At 47.4% G+C, this 17,982-nt stretch overlaps 10 protein-coding genes across 10 annotated transcripts; 6 read left to right on the top strand and 4 right to left on the bottom strand.

Annotated features, from left to right (window-relative positions):
* Positions 1-940: 940 nt before the first annotated feature.
* BDR25DRAFT_320337 (uncharacterized protein) lies at positions 941-1,761 on the top strand (the record flags this gene model as incomplete). The annotated part of the gene is made up of 3 exons (XM_033691893.1): positions 941-955; positions 1,304-1,565; positions 1,613-1,761. 3 exons carry the CDS (start codon positions 941-943, stop codon positions 1,759-1,761), a joined length of 426 nt encoding a protein of 141 aa, XP_033539880.1.
* A 1,556-nt stretch (positions 1,762-3,317) lies between these two features.
* Positions 3,318-4,514, top strand: BDR25DRAFT_298756 (uncharacterized protein). The gene is made up of 2 exons (XM_033689099.1): positions 3,318-3,691; positions 3,750-4,514. Exons 1-2 carry the CDS (start codon positions 3,493-3,495, stop codon positions 4,205-4,207), a joined length of 657 nt encoding a protein of 218 aa, XP_033539879.1. The 5' UTR covers positions 3,318-3,492; the 3' UTR covers positions 4,208-4,514.
* Positions 4,245-5,282, bottom strand: BDR25DRAFT_363240 (uncharacterized protein; the record flags this gene model as incomplete). Its single annotated transcript, XM_033696713.1, has 10 exons — positions 4,245-4,399; positions 4,459-4,488; positions 4,515-4,571; positions 4,610-4,727; positions 4,794-4,855; positions 4,910-4,944; positions 4,976-5,015; positions 5,075-5,107; positions 5,159-5,204; positions 5,244-5,282. 10 exons carry the CDS (start codon positions 5,280-5,282, stop codon positions 4,245-4,247), a joined length of 615 nt encoding a protein of 204 aa, XP_033539878.1.
* Positions 5,283-5,354: 72 nt separating this feature from the next.
* On the top strand, positions 5,355-7,623 carry BDR25DRAFT_363239 (uncharacterized protein; the record flags this gene model as incomplete). The annotated part of the gene is made up of 11 exons (XM_033696712.1): positions 5,355-5,551; positions 5,685-5,755; positions 5,842-5,899; positions 5,959-6,031; positions 6,067-6,314; positions 6,356-6,519; positions 6,647-6,679; positions 7,056-7,149; positions 7,194-7,215; positions 7,491-7,559; positions 7,600-7,623. 11 exons carry the CDS (start codon positions 5,355-5,357, stop codon positions 7,621-7,623), a joined length of 1,053 nt encoding a protein of 350 aa, XP_033539877.1.
* Positions 7,624-9,068: 1,445 nt separating this feature from the next.
* BDR25DRAFT_273831 (dynamin-1) lies at positions 9,069-12,115 on the top strand. The gene is made up of 4 exons (XM_033687376.1): positions 9,069-9,399; positions 9,459-9,854; positions 9,908-11,530; positions 11,582-12,115. The coding sequence occupies exons 1-4, from the start codon at positions 9,301-9,303 to the stop codon at positions 11,894-11,896; spliced, it is 2,433 nt and encodes an 810-aa protein (XP_033539876.1). The 5' UTR covers positions 9,069-9,300; the 3' UTR covers positions 11,897-12,115.
* Positions 12,116-12,192: 77 nt separating this feature from the next.
* Positions 12,193-12,514, bottom strand: BDR25DRAFT_117246 (uncharacterized protein). Its single transcript, XM_033683652.1, has one exon. It carries the CDS (start codon positions 12,389-12,391, stop codon positions 12,230-12,232), a length of 162 nt encoding a protein of 53 aa, XP_033539875.1. The 5' UTR covers positions 12,392-12,514; the 3' UTR covers positions 12,193-12,229.
* BDR25DRAFT_308023 (uncharacterized protein) lies at positions 12,254-13,106 on the bottom strand. Its single transcript, XM_033690950.1, has 3 exons — positions 12,927-13,106; positions 12,643-12,823; positions 12,254-12,511 (listed from the first exon to the last, which is right to left on the bottom strand). Exons 1-3 carry the CDS (start codon positions 12,948-12,950, stop codon positions 12,444-12,446), a joined length of 273 nt encoding a protein of 90 aa, XP_033539874.1. The 5' UTR covers positions 12,951-13,106; the 3' UTR covers positions 12,254-12,443.
* Positions 13,107-13,221: 115 nt separating this feature from the next.
* On the top strand, positions 13,222-15,639 carry BDR25DRAFT_298748 (cytoplasmic dynein-like protein 1 intermediate chain 2; the record flags this gene model as incomplete). The annotated part of the gene is made up of 3 exons (XM_033689098.1): positions 13,222-13,539; positions 13,599-14,435; positions 14,494-15,639. The coding sequence occupies exons 1-3, from the start codon at positions 13,408-13,410 to the stop codon at positions 15,637-15,639; spliced, it is 2,115 nt and encodes a 704-aa protein (XP_033539873.1). The 5' UTR covers positions 13,222-13,407.
* A 267-nt stretch (positions 15,640-15,906) lies between these two features.
* Positions 15,907-16,780, top strand: BDR25DRAFT_117232 (uncharacterized protein). Its single transcript, XM_033683651.1, has one exon. It carries the CDS (start codon positions 15,988-15,990, stop codon positions 16,633-16,635), a length of 648 nt encoding a protein of 215 aa, XP_033539872.1. The 5' UTR covers positions 15,907-15,987; the 3' UTR covers positions 16,636-16,780.
* On the bottom strand, positions 16,663-17,273 carry BDR25DRAFT_363235 (uncharacterized protein; the record flags this gene model as incomplete). Its single annotated transcript, XM_033696711.1, has 4 exons — positions 16,663-16,824; positions 16,850-16,932; positions 16,990-17,142; positions 17,180-17,273. The coding sequence occupies 4 exons, from the start codon at positions 17,271-17,273 to the stop codon at positions 16,663-16,665; spliced, it is 492 nt and encodes a 163-aa protein (XP_033539871.1).
* Between the last annotated feature and the right edge of the window lie 709 nt (positions 17,274-17,982).

Here is a 17,982-nt window from a genome sequence, read left to right as displayed (position 1 = left end):
TTACTATATTACCTTTAGCTGTCTTTATCTCTTTAAAGCTATAATAACTGCTTTAGTTAATATTTAGCTTATTATAAAGCTTAACTTATTAAAGTTATACCTATCTTTATTCTAGATACTATACTTAGCTTTTATGTTAGCTACTAGGCAAAACTAGCTCTAAATAACCTTTAGATTCTTATAAAGCACTCTCTTATAATTATACTTATAATTAAACTTTATTATAAACTTAAAGTAGTGCTTAACTTATATACTAGTCTAGTTTAAGCTAACCTAGCCTAAATTGCGCTTTATAGGCAAGGAATTAGCTATATTAGCTATAGCTGTAAGCCTAAAAAGAAATCTGCGCGTAATAAGCTTAAGTATGTACTTAACAACTACCTTCTTTTTAAGCTTAGTTAGATTCCTTAATTTAGGCTAGCATTCTACTTATAAAGGCTGTCTAGTGTGTTAATTACTTAGTGTTGTGTAAAAGATGTTATAGATAGCTACAGCGTGTTGTAAAAAGAGTTTTAAGTCTTATTTAAAAGCCTAAAAAGTAAGCTGTATTTAACATTTTTTAGAAGATTTAATCTAGTGTTGTTGTTAAGGCATTATGTAGATAGGTAGAGTTTAGTAGGGGCTTAGCAAAAGTGGCCGGCCAACCTGTGTGGCCGGCCAACCCGTTAGGTACGTTATAGCCTTTAATTTTTTTAGCTTAACTATATGTTTTTTAATTTTATTAATTAATTAATAAGCTTCTAACTTATTGTTATTATAATAAATATAAAGTATGTTGTTTATATAAACGAGAAACAAAATATAGCGCTTATAGTTAAAAATAAGCATAGTTTCTTTTTAAATAAAATAAGCTTAAGCTTACAGATGCCTAATTAGGTCTTACATACAAAGCAAATGCTTATAAAAATAGAAGTTGTAAGACGTACTACGGCACATAACCATGGCCTCCCCAGCTGTAAGTAACGTCTTACAAAGTTACTACCTTTGTACTGCTCACGTGACGGCTATGTTCACGTAGTACATATATGTACTTTTTCCTGTTGGCAGCGCTGAGTTCACTTTCACCATCCACACTTCCCATCATACCACTCTTCATCTTTCACCGGCTCTTATCTGACTCTACCTTTACCTTCACTCACGCCGCTTATCTTGATCAAGTCCCCGCTTCTGTTCCTGTATCAACTTTCTCTCTCTTATACAACACTCTTCTCCATCACGCCCAACAACATTCGACTTCTCGTCTCCATATGAACCAACTGGGCCCTGATACAGCAATATTCACTCCACTGCACCATTAACCAAGTCAGCAACAATGGGTAAGTCTAACGGTAATGGGGGTACGAGCAAAATGTATTCGGCCCAAGTCGTCGCGGCACTGCTTAGTGGCCTTGGGGTTACAAGCATTGCTATGAAGCACTACGAGATGATATCCGCTATCGATGGCGTGAAGACTGCAAGCGCGTTCCAGCACGACTTTCGCGCTATTCTCCGCAATGCGAAAGAGTACAAGGCACGAGTTGACGCTGGGGAGACATTCCAGGCTGTTCAGCGTACCCAAAAGCGAAGTATGCTCCCCTTCTTCCTGGAGCTTACTAATTAACACTGGTTAAAGGCGCTGCCGCAGTGGAGGGTAACCCCACCACACAGGTAACACCAAAGAAGGCAAAGATCTCCTCCAATGGCTCACCCAAAGACAAAGCCAAGGCTAATCTAAAACCGACGGGAAAGAAAGGCAAAGCAGCTGCTCCCGAGGTCAAGTAGGAGATGTCGACCTCGCTATTCGATAATTCTCCTTCCAACGACCAGGCCGACATCATCGCTAATGCTAACGACATCGAGTACATAGTTGAGAAGGGGCTTGAATGATGACTACATATAAGTGCTTCACACCTAGGCGGGTTCACTCTTGCTAAAGGGATTCGGTTGGGCATTTACGGGCTTTCGCCATCTTCTTTCCGGGCTATTCCATTCCATCAAGCAAGTCCTCGAGATTATTCACTGCGGCGAAAGGTCCACCCACTCCCCACTCTTCCTTTTTTGCTTTCCTCTCCTTTCATTTTCTTTCTAGGTGGTTGGATGGCAGTCCTGGTACCGATGTTATGGCGTTTAGCGATGGCCTTCGAGATTATCTTGGACTTACTGGGAATAATAAAAGTTCGCATCGCCAACGCAGCACCTCGAGTAGCGTCTGCGCATTGAAGAAGTCTGCATCCTGTTAATGCCCCCCCAGGTCTAGCAAGAGACTCAACTGATCCAATCATCCCAGGCCATGTTTCCGAGTAAGTGCTATGTTGTACTTCGACTGGACTGACTGTTTCAGCAGCAAGATATGTTGTGACACCCTCGGCCCACTCCTGTCCTAGTCTCCTTTTCAACCACATGAGGCTCTGACTAGCGCGGAACGCCTTCAAGCCGCATGTTTGCTTTGGCGCTATCGCTCGTGGCCTCATCTCGCAACCTGAAGTGGAAATTGCCTTTTCGCTAATTAACAGAGCGATCTTCCGTGGATTCCACCATCTCCGAATGCGAGGGTCCTCCTACTAAGAACGCACTAATCAAGTTAAGATTTGAGGATGCAGATGCGAGATAGAAGAGACGCTGACATGCCAACAGCCAATCCTTAGTTGCACAGGTGGTTCTCCGTCAAGAAAGGCCCTGGCACGAAACTTGTTGCCAAGGCGACAAGGAATGTGAAAGTCACATGGCCAGAAAATTAGATCGCTATTTACAAATTTACAGTACTTCAATAAACACAGTCACACGTCATGGTGTGCAGATTGAGGCAAAAGCCTTCCCAAGAGCTGCACGCGCCGTTGAACTCTTTTAATGAATCGTGAGATGTTAAAAAAGCTGGGTCCAAGCCCCTGAACCTTCCCCGGATTATTGAGTGGCATCGTTCTCGAACCCGCATGCAGTCAGCACTAATCCGCGAATGGACTAGCGCGGTCGTTCTTGTGCGCCTGAGCAATGGCGTGAATGCAACTGGCTCTGGCCCTCCTAGACGAGTTCTTGTGCTTCATGAGATGGAAAGGAGCAGCAATAGGCTGGGCTCGATGCTAGAATGCGATGCCCAGGGTGCCAGGATCTCCAGTGGTCGGCATCGTGAACGAGCTCCGTTCTGATTGGGTCCTGAGGCGATTGGTGCAGTGACCTTCACCCTCATTAGCCATCCATGTGGAACTTAGCCAGTTCGAGCATCCAATTTGATGTGGAAAGGACCGTGTTCATTCCTGCCGTTGCTCTGGCGCTCCTTCAGCCGGGGGACCTCGTAAATTGTCAGCTGCGCCCCAAGCTTTCATAATTGCCTCTTCCTCCCACTTATTTTCGGTTCCCCTTTACTCTCTCCCTCTCTTCCCATATCAATCACTACCCATCTACCTTCTTGAGTCTTCTACAAGGCTTACCACACTCGTTCACTCTTTACATCTCAACGCGCCATATACATTTGTAATAAACACAAACTTCTAATCACCGTCAAATACTATAATCAACATGCGCTTCTTTTCCAACATTTTCGCTGGCGCGGCCCTTGTGTCTGCTACCCTTGGATTGACCATCGACTCTTACCCTTCCACTGTTGAGGTTGGCAAGAGCTACGACATCAAATACTCTCCGGCAGGCACCGCCGCAACGACATTTATCCTCCGAAAGGGTGACCCTAAGGCCCTGGGGACTATTGGCACGCTGACTAGTGAGTTCATGCTGTTAACTTGCGCATCGCAATAGTAGCATTCTAACCCAGATCATAGCGTCTGCCACTGGTGGTACCTTCAAGTGGACCGTTGACCCATCCCTCGCGAATGGTGACGACTACGCCCTTGAGGTTCAACAAGGCAATGCCGACCCAAACTTCACCGGCCTGATCAAGGTCATTGGCAGCACTGCTTCGGCCAGCTCCTCTGCGGTCTCATCTGTTTCATCCACCACCTCTGCATCTTCTGCCAAGTCGAGCGGCTCTACCCTCGCCACTTCTGCCTCTGCTTCGGTTTCCTCGTCTGCTGGCGGCAACAGCACTATCTCCGTCCCAACGCTCTCTAGCACCGCTCACTCTAGCGGCTCTGCCTCTGCCACCGGTGCGAAATCCACTAGTGGCAGCCCAACCACCGGGGGCGGTGCTCCACGGAACACCGGTGCAGCCTCGACTCTCGGCTCCAGCCCGCTGGCGCTCATCTTCGGTGCCGTAGCAGCGATGGCATACCTCAACTAAAAAAAAAATGCATGTCTACTTTTATCAACGATGGAGTTTAGCATTGGATAGTGTGGAGTGTATGATGTTGAGTGATTAGCTTTCTGATGCATGAAATTGGGCATGAAGCATGAAAGTGGCTGGGATGGTGTTGCAGCATGGTGGGGTCTGAAATGGGGAGGCGACAATGTGTTGGTGCAGGGTTCTTCTTGTCTAGCGCAGACAGTCGCGCTTTGTACAGTTTGTCATTCTAGTAGTGGACAAAATTACACCTCGAGGTGCAAAGTCAATATATTCGATACCTGCCAATTGATGAGTCAGGTTCGACATGGAGTGAGACTCGTTGTGGCGTAAGCCGCATAATCATTCTTGATATAGCCAAAATCTCGAATCTATCAGCGCCATTAAGCCTTCGATCTGTACCCTGGCTGATGCATTCAGGCTGAGCGGGGTGTTCACCTTGAAAGCTTCCTTGCTTGAACCAAAGTCCGCAGCCATGCTCCGCCTCAGTAGATCTCCAGAGCTCAGGGAATAGCTCGCCCTGCACAAAGATTCGTAGAGTTTAGAGTTAGATTGCTAGTTGGGAGCAGTTTCCTGCTCTCCGCACCACTTGAGAAATCTTAATGTGGGTGACAACGTAAAAAAACCTCATCTTAGGCACCGAAAAAACTGAAGTCTCGACATCGGCAAACAACTAAAGCGTTGCATTTCAAACTAGCCAACCCCTCTTGCTGGCAACATCCTCAACCCGGCTTCCACTTGTGATGAGCTGTGCGATGCGCCGTCTACCTAAAGGCCAAGTGAGATTTCACAATGCGTTTCCCTGCATCTTGTGTGGTTGGGGCGACATTAAACTATGGTAGTGTAAGGCTGTGTCTAGTGGTTCACAGTGGGGAGTTAGATAGATGGCTTCATCGACACCTCAGCAGAAAGCTGACGAACACGGAAGCTTATGATGACTTAGTAGGACACACAGTAATGCCCAAAATATAGTGAGTAGGGTCAGGTTCTGTTCTTTCTACCCACCACGGTGACCTCTTTGGAATATATGGTGAACTGGATCTTGGTTGGTATACTTGGACTCTGGATTGTCCATGATCATGTATATAAAGCAGGAACCACCAATACCAGCGTGCTGTCTATAGACAGTCCTTCTATGTGATGTTGCATGTTAGCACAAAGGCCTGGTTCGAAACAAAATTGCCTTTCCTTTGAACACCCTTTTCATTTGAGCAAAATACTGAATATATTCATTCCTCCATACATATGCTCCAAAGCATTTGTTGACATGCCATATTCGTTTCCAGGAAAGAATACTGCCAAATTTATTACCCTTCTTTATCCCCTGAAGAGACTTATTGATCGGTAGCCATGAGTATTATCCCCAATAAGTAGGGTGGCGCTTAAAAATTTCTGATATCTGGTACCATAAACCTTGTGGCTAACAACCCACAGACCTAAACACACGCTGACTTTGCGATCAGCTGAATCAGGCAAGAAAGATACACATCCGCTATCGTTTGGGTCTAGCAGGGGAAAATCTTAACTGTCAATCTACCTTGGTCGCCGGTGCATAGTACGTTCTAATAGTGTCTAATATCTTCTTCTACCCGGAGTCTCTCTCTTTCTTTATAGGCCCTGGGATCCTGCACTAGAAACTACTGGAGCTGGAAGTAGCTCCTCCGGCAGGCTGATGTGTGCCTGTAAGCCTGGGTGGTGGTACAGCAGAAGGGTGTTGTGGAGCCTCCAGAGCAGCCATGACATTAGTTCAGCTACCTGCGAATAAGCCTTACAAAAGTCTTTGCCCACGCTAAAAACGCCACGGTCTTGGCACAAAACTCAGAGGTTCTTAGTCCCTCATTCCGAACAAATTTCAATAGATTTCCAGCTACACTACGATTTATTTCATGTCTATATCGCATAATCACAATATCGCTACTCAAGCTTTAGTTGTTGCCCTGAAATCGCCATCTAGGGGTAAAACTGCCCAACAGGTCATCTTAATTACTGTAAGGCCGAGATGGCGCTTACGTGCGACGGGTATATATACTATTCTGTACGCAATAATCAACTGTTGGTTGATTATTCGTACCTTTTTGGTTGTATTGGCGCAGTGGTATAGAGCTCCGTCCTTACAATTACTAGACTACTAAACTACACTGTTGATAGTATCTACGGTCAAGCAATTAAGCGTGGATTTAATCCTAACGCTGTCCCTCTTGTTATTAAAGATGAATATCTTAAAGGTGCTCACCAATCTGGCCATCTGAATATGCAGACTAGCGAGGTTCAGCAATCTCTCACCCAGAAGGCACGCCTTGACGGATATGGCTGTGAGGAGACACCTTGCTAGCGAGCTTAGCTAGGAGGTTATTAGGCCTAAAGGTGGTAATAAGTACAAAGAGGGAAGAAATCACACCTAGAGAGTAAGGCCTGATGTCCCAGAACGGGCTAATATAGCCTCACCTGACCTGTTTGGAGGTGGCATGGCCTGTGCTTTGTATATAAGCATAAATCTTAACAAGCAAGGCTTAGCAGTAATTTGTCTCTGTTATAATACACTCCTATTTCTCTAAAAGCTATTAAACTATAAGTAAAAAGAAATAGTTAAAAGGTACATAGTAACGTACACCACAGGCGAGTTGCTTACACACCTAAGTTGCTTACTTTTGCTAAGACCCTACTAAACTACTCTTCCTACACTAATGCATTTCTAGCAACACTACTTAGACGCACTAAAAAAATGTTAGATATAGCTTACGCTTTAGGCTTTTAAATAAAACATAAGACTTTTAAAGTAACATGCTGTAGCTAACGTATACTATAGGCAAGTTGCTGTTATAATCCTTACTCGCGGGTTTTTTACGAGTACGCGGGCCTTTACTGGGTTTAGCGGAGAAAAGAGGTGCGGTGCTTCCAGGTGTACGGCCTGGTTACTGGCACTGTGTTCGAAGGGAGCTGGGGTAGGATAGGCCTGATCGTGGTTTGCCCTCTGACAGCAGTATAGGACGCTAGGTCAAACAGTTCAGGTAAACAGGAGAGGAGGTATATAGAGTGCAGGATATACAACTAGTATTTAGCTTGTTAAAAAGCTAGAATGCTACTTAGTCTATATAGAATAAACTAAACGTCAACTACACCTCCTTAAGGTTAATCCTATACCTAGCCTATATAGTTGCTAGTAACTGTAGAGTCTCGCGGAAGCCAGCCTAGGCTTGCAAGAGGATGCAGCACCTACTAACTATCTCTTACGAGCTATCGCACGTTCTTGCTAATGTCTCTATTAGACAAGGCACTTGCCTAGCGGCTATTCCGCTTGTTCCAGACCTTGTTTGTCCGGGCCTATCACCTCCTCCCACTCAAGCATAAACGGGTTCCATCCTTGTCTGTCTAGAGAGTGGGGCACTTCCCAGAAATCCCCATCAGTCCAACCGTAGACCGCGATGTGTGGTAGGGGCGTAACAGTGGCTTTTACACCTAAGTAGTGTAGAAAGAGTAGTTTAGTAGAGTCTTAGCAAAAGTAAGCAACTTAGGTGTGTGAGCAACTTGCCTGTGGTGTACGTTAGTCTTACTCTCTCTTTACTATTTAAAACAGTGTAGTTATTCTTATCTTTAAAGCACAACCTTAAGTATAGTAGTATATTTAATAATTTTTTTAATATAAAGTGTGTAAAAGATTTTTTTTATATAAAAAAACTAAACCTACTTAGTTATTTTACTATTTTTACTTTCTTTTACTTTCTACTAACTTTCTTCTTTACTATACTTCTAGCTAGATTGCATAGAGGACTGTACACCCTCCTTGCCCTGTTATATGTTAGAGAAGTATTACGTGACTCTCTCCCTTCTGTCCCTATCTCTTACCCTTCTCCCTTTCCCTAAGACCCTCTGTTATCGTCAGAAGACATCTAGCAATAGGAAAGTCGAGGTAAGATATCGTAACATTCACTTCTTTCTCTCCCCATCCTAGTATAGCTGAAACAGAGCCGACCTACTCTACCTCGCCTCACTCGCTCCATACAGTAGTAGAGACAGTGCTTGTCATACTAGGATCAACCCCAATTCGGCCGGAGGACGGTGACATAATATCAGTGTCAAACCGAGCGATCAACCTGAGCGCTTGATTCGCCGACGACCATCTCCGGGCGACCACTGTACGACCAAGCAGAGCTTTTGGTTTGTCGACACGCTACGCCCAACATGCAATTATATTTTGTAACTAAATTTACCTAAGCTGCCCTGCGCGTCTTGTTGTGCTTCTATTATGCTGGTTTCGTAAGCCTGAGGCAGGGAAGCGAAATATTAGAGAAAGCAACGCTTGTAATATTAACGTCACCTTCTTTGTGTCCTTTAACAATTTAAGCCGCTCACGGCAATAGAAAGTTAATTTGACTTGGGGTTGTATTTTAGGGACATTTAACACAGAGCAGAGTAAATTAGAAAAGATAATACTCTTAAAGTTGTACTTTTTTTTTCCTTTGCACTTCCAAGTTAAAGCTGCCTTCAGCGCCGGGAAAGATAGGCACACATCAGAAGGTGTGAGGCGTTGGCCACAAGTTTGCCAATAATGTAGATGCTTACCAACATGGCAATGCTGGATGTCAGATCGAAAACGCGTGCGGTTCCCGACAACACCGAAAGGGGTGACCTCTGGCTACTCGGAAGTCGACGCCTGTATCGGACACCACCATAGCCAAGAGGCCCTGGGATTACAAGCCTGAGCGTGGATGGTTGTCTCCTTTATGCAGATGGCATGAGCGCGTTGAACCGAGAAATTAAGGAGATAGGGCATTGAGGCGAGTGTGAAGGGTTAGGGTTCACGTGACTTGGGCACTAGCCACAGGGACCGACCTTGGAAGCGCGTGAAAACGAACACCCATGACGACGAAGTGCCAGAGGTGAAGAGTCCTGGTGCTAGACCTGTACCGGAGCCCGGACATAGTCACCTATTCCTTCTTCGCCATTTATTTGCCGTTGCCATCCACAACCTTCCTCTAGTATCAGCCTTCCACAGAGGCTTCGACCTTGGCCAAGAGTCCACTCTGTTTACCTTTTTCCGAACCAGCAAGGTCATCAGGAGGACAGTACAGCGAACATCTGCCAGCATCGTCGCAATGGCTGCTCTCGGCGAGGAGCTGCTCAGCATCGTGAACAGGTTGCAAGACCTGGTCTTCAACACCATCGGAAACGACTCCCTGGATTTGCCTCAAATTGTGCGGTTGCCCCTCTCGAGGACGCAGCCAACAAGGGATGAACGCTGACTGTACCATAGGTTGTCGTTGGATCACAATCCTCAGGGAAGTCCTCCGTGCTTGAGAATATTGTCGGCAGAGACTTTCTGCCTCGGGGAAGTGGAATTGTAACGAGGCGGCCTCTCATCCTCCAACTCATAAACCTCCCTAGCGACCGTGACGACAAACCTGAGAACGACGAAGTGCATGTTCCACATACACCAGCGAGTGTAGCAGGGCAACAGGAATGGGCGGAATTTCATCACATCCCGGGGCGCCGCTTCTACGACTTTTCCGAGGTTAAGCGTGAAATCGAGGCCGAGACTGCGAGAATCGCAGGAAACAACAAGGGGATCAACAGGCAGCCCATAAACCTCAAGATATACTCCCCTCATGTCCTTAGCCTGACATTAGTCGATTTGCCCGGCTTGACCAAGGTTTGTAATTCAGTTTCCTCTGGAGAAAAAGAAAACCCCCCTGACATTGGTAGGTACCGATTGGCGACCAGCCTACCGACATCGAGAAACAAACTCGAAACCTTATTTCAGAGTACATCGCAAAGCCGAACAGTATCATCCTCGCCGTGTCCCCTGCGAACGTTGATCTCGTCAATTCGGAAGCTCTGAAGCTAGCCAGACATGTGGACCCTATGGGTAGGAGGACAATCGGTGTCCTCACTAAACTAGACCTCATGGACCACGGGACGAACGCCCTGGACATACTATCGGGGCGTGTGTACCCTCTCAAGCTTGGTTTCATTGGCATCGTGAACCGTTCTCAGCAAGACATCCAGGGGAACAAGTCGTTGTCGGACGCCCTGTCCGCGGAACGGGATTTCTTCAGACACCACCCAGCATACAGGAATATGGCAAATCGGTGTGGAACGCAATTCTTGGCCAAAAGCCTCAACCAGACCCTGATGGCGCACATTCGAGATCGGCTACCAGACATTAAGGCGCGGTTGAACACTTTGATGGGACAAACACAACAAGAGCTTGCAAGCTATGGCGATGTAGCGTTTACCGGAAAGGAGCATCGCGGCTCTCTTATACTGCAGCTCATGACTCGATTTGCTTCTTCATTCATCTCTTCGATTGATGGCACATCCGCCGAGATTTCGACGAAGGAACTTTGTGGAGGTGCTAGGATATACTATATCTTCAACTCAGTCTTTGGAAACTCTCTAGAACAAGTCGACCCCACCCAAAACCTCTCTGTTCTTGATATCCGGACTGCGATTCGAAATTCGACCGGTCCCCGCCCGAGCTTGTTTGTCCCAGAACTCGCGTTTGACCTTCTTGTGAAGCCTCAAATCAAGCTTCTTGAGATTCCAAGTCAGCGCTGCGTCGAATTGGTGTATGAGGAACTCATCAAGATCTGCCATACATGCGGGTCGACAGAGCTGAGCAGGTATCCTCGTCTTCAAGGCAAGCTTATTGAAGTCGTATCCGATCTCCTCCGAGAACAGCTTGGCCCATGCTCTACGTACGTCGCATCGTTGATCGACATTCAACGCGCATACATCAACACAAATCATCCAAACTTCCTTGGCGCCGCTGCCGCCATGTCTTCCGTCATTAATGACAAACAGGAGAGAGAAAGGAAAGTTGCTATTGACGCCGAGAGGAAGAAGCGCGAGAGGCGACGGATGAGAGAGCTTAACGGTGTCAATGGTACTGACACTCCCGTCAATGAGGATGAGGGTGAAGTGCCGCAAATGGACAAGCCACTTCCCCTCCGTAAGCATCACCAACAAGCAAGCCGCAGTATGTCGCCTGCAGTAGGACGCATGATGAACGGACCTTACAGTATGGCAGGTGCTCTCAATGGTAACCGTAACAGATCACCGCCCCCTCTTGGTGGTGCAGGATCTACCCGTGATAGCTTCCTGAATTATTTCTTTGGTAAAGATGGGGCGCCGACCAGTGCTTCTCCAACAACACAAAGTGCTCTCGAAAACCGCCCCGGAAGCCGACACGTTAGTCAGAATATTGAGCCCAGCATTGCGCAGAGTTTCCGAAGGGGTGATACAAGGCAGCCTGCGCATGTATTGGAAATGGTACCGGATGATTTCGATATGGCTAGCCCAACCAAAGATTTTGAAGGCGGCTTCGTAAGTTCTGTTCCCTTTTATGATTATAACCACAACGCTCACTATGTACAGCCCACTGATGTGGAGGCGCCCGCTCTAACGGAGCGTGAAGCTCTTGAAACAGAGCTAATCCGCCGTCTCATCTCGTCCTACTTCGATATTGTTCGCGAAACCATCGCAGACCAAGTCCCGAAGGCAGTCATGCACCTCCTTGTCAACCACTCTAAAGACGTAGTCCAGAACAGACTAGTCAGCTCCCTCTATAAAGAAGCTCTTTTCCAGGAACTCCTCTACGAGGACGACACCATCAAAGCCGAGCGCGAGAAGTGCGAGAAGTTGCTCAAGACTTACAAGGAGGCAGCTAAGATTGTCGGCGAAGTGCTATAGAGCCGTGTCCTTAAGGATCTCGGTTGTAGGTTTAGAAGTTGTAAAGGTATTATTGTACATAAGACAGCCTTTCCGCTTGGCCATTTTATGTTGCGGGCGTCAGCAGGCCTGCTTGGACGTTTCGTGAGCTTTTCTACTCTTTTGCCATTCTTGGTGGTGGGTGTTTGCCGCTCAATTTTTCATCTACCGAGTCTAGAGGGAGGTAGATGGTTGTTAGGGGTAGGGTGGGTCGGGGTGAGGCTTGAGTAATGGTGTATAGTAGCATTTGCATCATGCGATACGAGAAATGGTGTTTCCACATATAGAATAAAACGATGCTCTCACTCCTTTGCCCTAGCCAAGCTTAATGTAAGTTACGTTATGTCTGATATTGAAAGGTGCCCATCCAGCGAAGTCTATGTTGTACAGTAGGCACAAAGTAATACAGGGGTACACGTCGCTTTTCCTCCGGTTCTTCTCGTCACCATCCCGCAGTACACCAGCCTTATCGCACATGCAGAACAAGGAACCACCTCCCTTCTCCTCCTAGCTCACTCTAGGCGCGCACTCATTTCTCATCCGTAATCCCGAGGACTGCGTTTAGGTCGGCGTTGGGATCGTTCGGGTCTACTTTCGCTATAGAAGAAAATCCATCAGCATAGTTCTCCGTTGTCTGACCAGATCCCTTCTTTTCGACATCTTTACGCTTGGCACCGTCCGGGAAGGCAGAGGAGGGATTTATGCAAGCATTGGCAGGGAAGGCGTACCGCTAGATGATGTCGCTAGTGAAGAGTGTTGTTTTGCCCACTCGGCCTTGGCTTGCGAAATCAGGGATTCTTTGTGTGCATATTCGCGTTTTGCGAGTTCTAGCTTGTCACGCGAGGATATCGAGGCTTGGTAGTAGATGCCGTAGAAGACGCCGAATCCGAGCGCGGACCATCGGAGGACCTGTTTTCCATCGCTGTTAGCTGTGACGCTGCAGTATATGTGATGTTGAGAGCCAGAGGGAGCTCAATGGGAGGTGGCCGCAGCGCATTGCATTGGGACGTACGTTGATCCCGACGGATGTCGACATAGTGACTGAGGAGGTTAGAGGACGAGAGCTGTGGGAATTGGAAAGCTCCTGGGTGTCCAATGGCAAGGGAATCGGGTCTGTAACGGCGATGGCGTGTTCCGGCGCGTGGAGCGGAGAGCTGAGGTGACTGGGCCCTGGGATTGAAGCTGGAAACGGTGATGGTTGTGAGCACGCGGTTCTGCCCGATTGAAATCTTACCCAGGCCTGTCTTGGCGCGCGGGCTGTTGTCCCTGGCCTTGGCGAGCTTTTGGAGACGACCAAAGGTAACAATAGCACTCCTTCTCCCCCTTCACGCTGAGCTGCTGGTGACTTGAAGGAATTTAATGGTAGATATCCGCCTGCCTACCCAGCCCTCCTTGGCTACGAGCTTTATCCGTTTAGATACTTTCAACAACGCCCACAACAATAATAGCTTCCCCTCATCGAACTGAACCGTCCGCATATCCGCATCTTCACCATGGACTCCGCGGCGCAACAACGCCGCGATGAAATCCTCGCCAAGAAGGCCAAGCTCGCAGAAATGCGGCGGCAACGTGAGCTTCGGAGAGAAACGTCAACGAGTCGGCAGTCACTCAGTTCTCCCTCAGACGTACGTCACTCACTCACTATACAGTTTCCTCGCAATCACCATCTAACAGCGCTTCATAGCTAGCACAACCAACCCCCAGCCGTGCCGAGCAAAGACGCGACGTTGAGTCCATTCTCTCCGGCATCCTCGGCGACAGAGACAGCAGACCAAGCTCTACGGGCCCTGGATCGCCCGCCGGAGGCCGCGCAACGAGGCCCACGTCTGTGATTAGTGCAGGACAACTGAGCAGCGACAATGAAGTGCAGACGTCATCGTATGCACCTGCAGTGGGCATGGTCGACCGCGAAATGCAGACCCTGTCAATAGCGCCCCTCGCCACCGTCTTTGAATTCGACGCGGAGCCCCAGAAGGAGATTATCACGTACAACAAGGGGGTGCAAACTAGCTCGGAATGGTCACCACTGAAGTCAAGGGGTGTGGGAGATAGCGACGAGGAGAGAGATGAGAGTCCGACGCGGACGCCGCGGGCGAGCAAGAGGCTGAGTCGGAGGCAGAAAGAAAGGGATGACGAGATTCGGATGAATCTGCGCAAGGAGATTGAGGAGGAGATCAAATCTGCACAACAAGCTGGTCTGGATGCAGGCGTAGCACAGGCGGGGTCGAAGGAGAATTTTCCGTTCAAGACGTTGACTAATGAGGAGTTGAATGCAATGCAGAGCTCTGATGATTTCTTCAGTTTTGTGGAGAGGAGTACGAAGGTATTGGAGAGGGCGCTAGACCAGCAGTATGATATTCTAGCTGATTATGCACTGGCGGGTGTGGAGGTGGATGAGGAAGACGAAGGGTATGGGTCTACGGGTGGGAAGAAGGGGAGGAGAATAAAGGAGATTGCGCAGTTTTGGGACGAGAGGTGGAGTAAGAAGAGAATGATTTCGGATTTGGGGTTTTCTGCCAAGGTGTGACACCATCCCCCCTCAAATCTGTAATCATCAAGATGATGCTAAGTTTCAACAGTTTCCAGAGCTCGTCCTAGCTTCCTACACAAAGAATCCCTCCGCACCCCACGACCCGGACGGCCTCATCCAAGTCTGGAATCTACACATGCACGACCGTCCCGAGTATATATTCCACGCACAATCCGACATCTTGACCGCGAAATTCTCACCCTTTCATCCAAACCTCATCATCGGCGGTGCATACTCAGGCCAAGTCCTGCTTTGGGACACCCGGGCCAAATACGCTCCAGTCCAGAAGACACCACTTACAGGCTCCGGCCACACACATCCCGTCTACTCTCTCGATATCGTGGGAACCCAAAACGCGAATAATATCATTTCATGCTCCACGGACGGCGTGGTCTGTGGCTGGACTGTCGACATGCTCTCCCAACCCCAAGAATTCCTCGAACTTGCTTCACCACCTCCAGCAAAAACAGACGACATGGCAGTAACATGCATCGCGTTCCCGCAATCCGATCCAACATACTTCCTCGCCGGCACAGAAGAAGGTTCCATCTACCCCTGCCACCGCTACGATCGCGCCGGCGCAAAAGCCGGCGTAGACGGCCGCGTAAAATACTCTGGCCACGCAGCCCCAGTCATGAGTCTGGATTTCCATCCCGCAAAAGGCGCCATCGATCTCGGAGACCTTGTCCTCTCCTCAAGCGTCGACTGGAGCGTCAAACTCTGGAAAGTCCGGCCACCTGCCGCTACTGGTGGGGCTAGCAATCACTCCGCCCCAGGTGCGTCCCAAATCGTCACTCCTCTCCTAGATATCGCGCGTGAGGACCTGGTCTATGATGTCCGCTGGTCTCCGGCTAAACCCTCGGTCTTCGCGCTCGTAGACGGCGCGGGGAGTCTGGAGATCTGGGATTTGAATGTTGATGTTGAGGTTCCGGTGCAGAAGGTTTCGCCGAGTGAGAACAAACGGGGGCCTTTTGCGGCGTTGCAGTCAGGAATGGGCTATATGAACCGGAGTCTGAACAAGGTGGCTTGGGAGAGAAATGAGGGGAGGAGAGTGGGTGCCGGGGGAATGGATGGCGTTGTTACTGTGTTTGAGGTTGGTGTGGAGTTAGGGGGGTTGGAGAGGAGGGGGGAGGAGTGGAGTGGGGTTAAGAGGTTAGTTGGGAGGTTGGAGGGTGGGGAGGTTAGTGGGAAGTAGATCGTATGAGGTAAAAAGTAAAAAGTCCCAGGTAGAGGGAGGGGACGAGTGGTTAGAGTGGATGATTTTAGGATGCTCAGGAAATGCACTATGAGGAGAGGTCGAGTTCTCTTGGGCAGAGATACCCCCTTTCAAAGAGTAATTAGTCAAGTTGTCGAGGGATTTGAAATGGTTTGTGCATATGGTTTGTGCATATGGCTTATTGTGTATCATTATCATTACTCTGTGTAATAAATGTCACCATTATGATTCTAACCATTGGATGTATTTCCAGCATAATTCGACTTTGTGTCTTCCATCCCAATATTCGCCAGATGACCTCGATATCTCCGTTACAATGCCAGAATCATGCTTCGCTCATATCCTCAAATATCGCATCTCGTCGTTGATGTCGCCTTTCTGGCGTTCATCTCCACTAACGCAATCAATCATAGACACAGAACACCAGCAGCGCCAGCCAAAGCCCCAACAAACCCTATCTTCACACCTCCGGTCGGCATAATACCACCTGTACTCGAGAGCGCACTAATCCCCGTCGTCATCGCCGCCGCGCCGCTACTGGTAGCTCCAGCAGATGTCGTCCCACGCTGGCTACTCGTCAGCGTCGAGGCTCCAGAAGATTTCACGGTTGAAGCAGATTTCGAGGCGGCGCTCTCTGATCCAGACGCATACACAGAAGATGAGAATGTAGGACTCAAAGTTTTGTCGGTCAAACCCGGTATCGACATTGACCCTGGCATCGAAACAGAGATAGAAACAGAGACAGAGGAAAGACTGACCTCTGAGGCGAATGAACTAGCGATTGAAGCTGCGGAAGACAGGACCGAGGATGCGATGGGCGCGGCACTGGAAACGAGGTTTTGGGATGAGGACCCACCATCTACGGAGAAGGGCTCGCCCCATGTTGAGGAGGTTTGGGCGGTTGAGAAGCCGAGGAGGCCGAGGACGGTGGTCTTGCAGAGGATGCGGGAGTGCATTTTTGTAAGCGTAGTGTAGGATTTGGGTTTTCGTTTAGGATTGGGTTTAGAGCGAGTGTGGTAGTGGAGTATAGGTCGGGGAGGCGGTTTTTTGAGCTTCGCTTTGCCGAAGGTGGCTGATGCTGTACAAGGGCAGAATTTTCGGCGTTGGGGTGGTGATGCTTGGGAAATAGTGGGCGTGATGGAAGTTGATGCAGATGTCTGGGTACTAGAAGAATCGACAAGATACAGACCGTGGGAAATATGCAACAAACAAAGGAGAGCAAAGATGCACTGGACTTGATAATGTAAAGAAACGGATTGCTGCGATGCCTACCTCAACATGTTACATTCTTCGTTTCTCTCCGTCTCACTTATTATATAGGAATCGGACTCCGGACCTCCTGATCATCATGATCGACGGTCAAACCAACCCGGCGAAGCATCTGACGTATATTCCCCGACCCGACCTTACACAAAGGCTTAAAATAGTGGTGCTCGAGCTGTTTGTTCATTTTGGTTGGTTGATGGAGTGTCTGGAGTACAGCTAGGCGGCCGGTTGCCATGGCGTCGGGTCCCCATACCGAAGCCGGTGCAGGTCAGTTTTGGGGGCTCCGGGAACGACGCGCAAGGCTGAGAGCTTACTTTGTTGGTTTCTTTTGGTAAGTATACAAACATAGTGTTAGTATAGGGACACACTGCTAGTATTGCAAAGGAATACCTAGAGCCTAGATACCTATCTAAGTTTAATAACTTTTAGTTTAAGAATAACATACTTTACAGGCAAGTTGCTTACACACCTAAGTTGCTTACTTTTACTAAGACTTTACTACACTACTTTTTTTACACTAATGCATTTCTAATAACACTACTTAGATGTGTTAAAAAAATATTAAATGCAGCTTACACTTTAAGCTTTTAAATAAAATATAACACTTTTTAGGTAACATGCTATAGCTATTTATAAAGTCTTTTAAAAAATAATAAGTAACTAACACACTAAATAACTTTTTTAAGCTAATTATATAGCTAACTTATAAAAGCTAGATAATAATAAAAAGTAGGTAATTATTTAGCACATACTTAAGCTAAATGCATAAGGATTTTCTTTTTAGCTAGTAGCTATAGCTAATATAGCTAATTCTTTACATGCTAAGCATAATATAAGCTATATTAGCATAAACTAGCTTAATATATTTATTAAGCATTACTTAAAGCTTAAAGTAAAGTTTAAGTGTAAGTATAACTATAAAAAAGCTTTTTATAAAATTTTTATAGTAATTTAAAGCTAGTTTAACTTTATAAAGAATATTAAAGCTAAGTATAGTATTTAAAATAATAACATGTATAACTTTAATAAAATAAAGTTTATAATAGGCTAAATATT

This window comes from Lindgomyces ingoldianus (assembly GCF_010093535.1).
Source record: "Lindgomyces ingoldianus strain ATCC 200398 unplaced genomic scaffold BDR25scaffold_64, whole genome shotgun sequence".
Lineage (NCBI taxonomy): Eukaryota > Fungi > Ascomycota > Dothideomycetes > Pleosporales > Lindgomycetaceae > Lindgomyces > Lindgomyces ingoldianus.
Note: the sequence above shows the minus strand (reverse complement) of the source record. Positions and strands in the feature narration are given on the sequence as shown.